The 1,368-nt window shown below is 58.4% G+C and overlaps 1 protein-coding gene across 1 annotated transcript in view; it reads left to right on the top strand.

The window, feature by feature from the left end:
• Window positions 1-6: 6 nt before the first annotated feature.
• The window catches only part of SAE1 (SUMO1 activating enzyme subunit 1), a 61,929-nt gene continuing 60,567 nt past the window's right edge, over window positions 7-1,368 (top strand). The window contains exon 1 of the mRNA XM_004710400.2: window positions 7-114. Within this exon, the coding sequence (XP_004710457.1) occupies window positions 17-114 (98 nt within the window). The 5' untranslated portion in view covers window positions 7-16. The remainder of the gene's footprint in view (window positions 115-1,368) is intronic.

Below are 1,368 nucleotides of genomic sequence, written 5' to 3'. Positions count from 1 at the left end.
GCGGGAAGCCGGCGCCATGGTGGAGAAGGAGGAGACCGGCGGCGGCATCAGCGAGGAGGAGGCGGCGCAGTACGACCGGCAAATCCGCCTCTGGGGGCTGGAGGCCCAGAAACGGTCAGGGCCGGTGCGGCGTGAGGGACCGAGGGTCGCGAGCGGGGGGGAGGCGGTCGCGGCCCTGAGGGGGCCGGGGGGGTCTCGTTGGAAGCGACCAGGCGGGATTTCGGTGCCCGGGGACTCGACGGGCCGGTTGGGGACATTTCTGGAAGGTTTGTGAAGCCGAGCTGCCCCAGGGTGGTGGGCGGGGCGTTCCCGAACGGGAGGTCCCGAGGGAATTGGGACGAGTGCGACGGAAGTGTTCGGACGCCGGCACGGTGGGGTTCGGGAGACTGAAGGGCTAAGAGGGGCCCGAGGGTGTCGTTCGTTCGTTCGTTCATTCATTAACTCATTCATTCATCCATGGATCGTGGGGACCTGGTGGGTGCTGGATGCTTGGGGACCCAATGCTTGGTGGGTGCTGAATGCTTGGTGGCCCCAGTAGACGTTCTTGTGGGTCGATCCGAAAGAGGACAGATTTTTTTTTTTTGAGGTCTATTTTGGAGCAAGGTAACTGGTGGGGACGGGTCGAGGGGTGCACGGTGTAAGAGGAACGCGGGAGGGGCCTGGGGAATGAAGGGCTTGCTTGGGGCTGGGACTGGGGTGGGTATGGAGGGGACAGGAGATCAAGGGAGGACATGGAGGCCATCAAACCAACGATCAGTTGCGCACCTCCTGCAAGTTTTGCTCCAGGCAGCGAAACCCACCGGTGCCCACGCTGGGCTTCTGTCGGGATGAGGGAAAAACGATCGCAGCTCGAGTGGAGGTTCCATTCCCGCAACACCATCCGCAACACTTTGGCTGCAAATGGAATCCCTTGTTTCCTTTGTAACGTCTTCGTCATTACCAGTGGTGAGCAGTCAATCGGGACTTTGAACATCTGCTGGTGAACAGTTGAGAATAATTCCCCCCCAATTCAGCGCCATGGCTGCAGTGCCCATTCATTGCGGCCCTACAGGACCGGGGAGGGCTGCCCCTGTGGATTTCCCAGACGGTAACCCTTTTGGCCTCTTCTTCCTCCCAGTTTGAGAATGATGACACCAGCGAATTTCATCCTGCTATAGTGGATTAAGGTCACATGATGAACGGTAACCGCCCACTGCCATCTAGGATTTATAGAGACCTTCTATAGGATTTCCAAGACTACATCTTTATGGGAGCAGACAGCCTCATCTTTCTCCCCAGTACACGAGTGGGTTTGAGCCTTTGACCAGCCCAGTGCCTAATTCACAGAGCTACCAAGGATCCTTAGGAAACAACCTCCCCCAATAACTC

The sequence above is a fragment of the Echinops telfairi genome, unplaced genomic scaffold, assembly GCF_000313985.2.
Source record: "Echinops telfairi isolate 266 unplaced genomic scaffold, ASM31398v2 ScPeMD7_655;HRSCAF=1070, whole genome shotgun sequence".
NCBI classification, from domain to species: Eukaryota; Metazoa; Chordata; class Mammalia; order Afrosoricida; family Tenrecidae; genus Echinops; species Echinops telfairi.
Note: the sequence above shows the minus strand (reverse complement) of the source record. Positions and strands in the feature narration are given on the sequence as shown.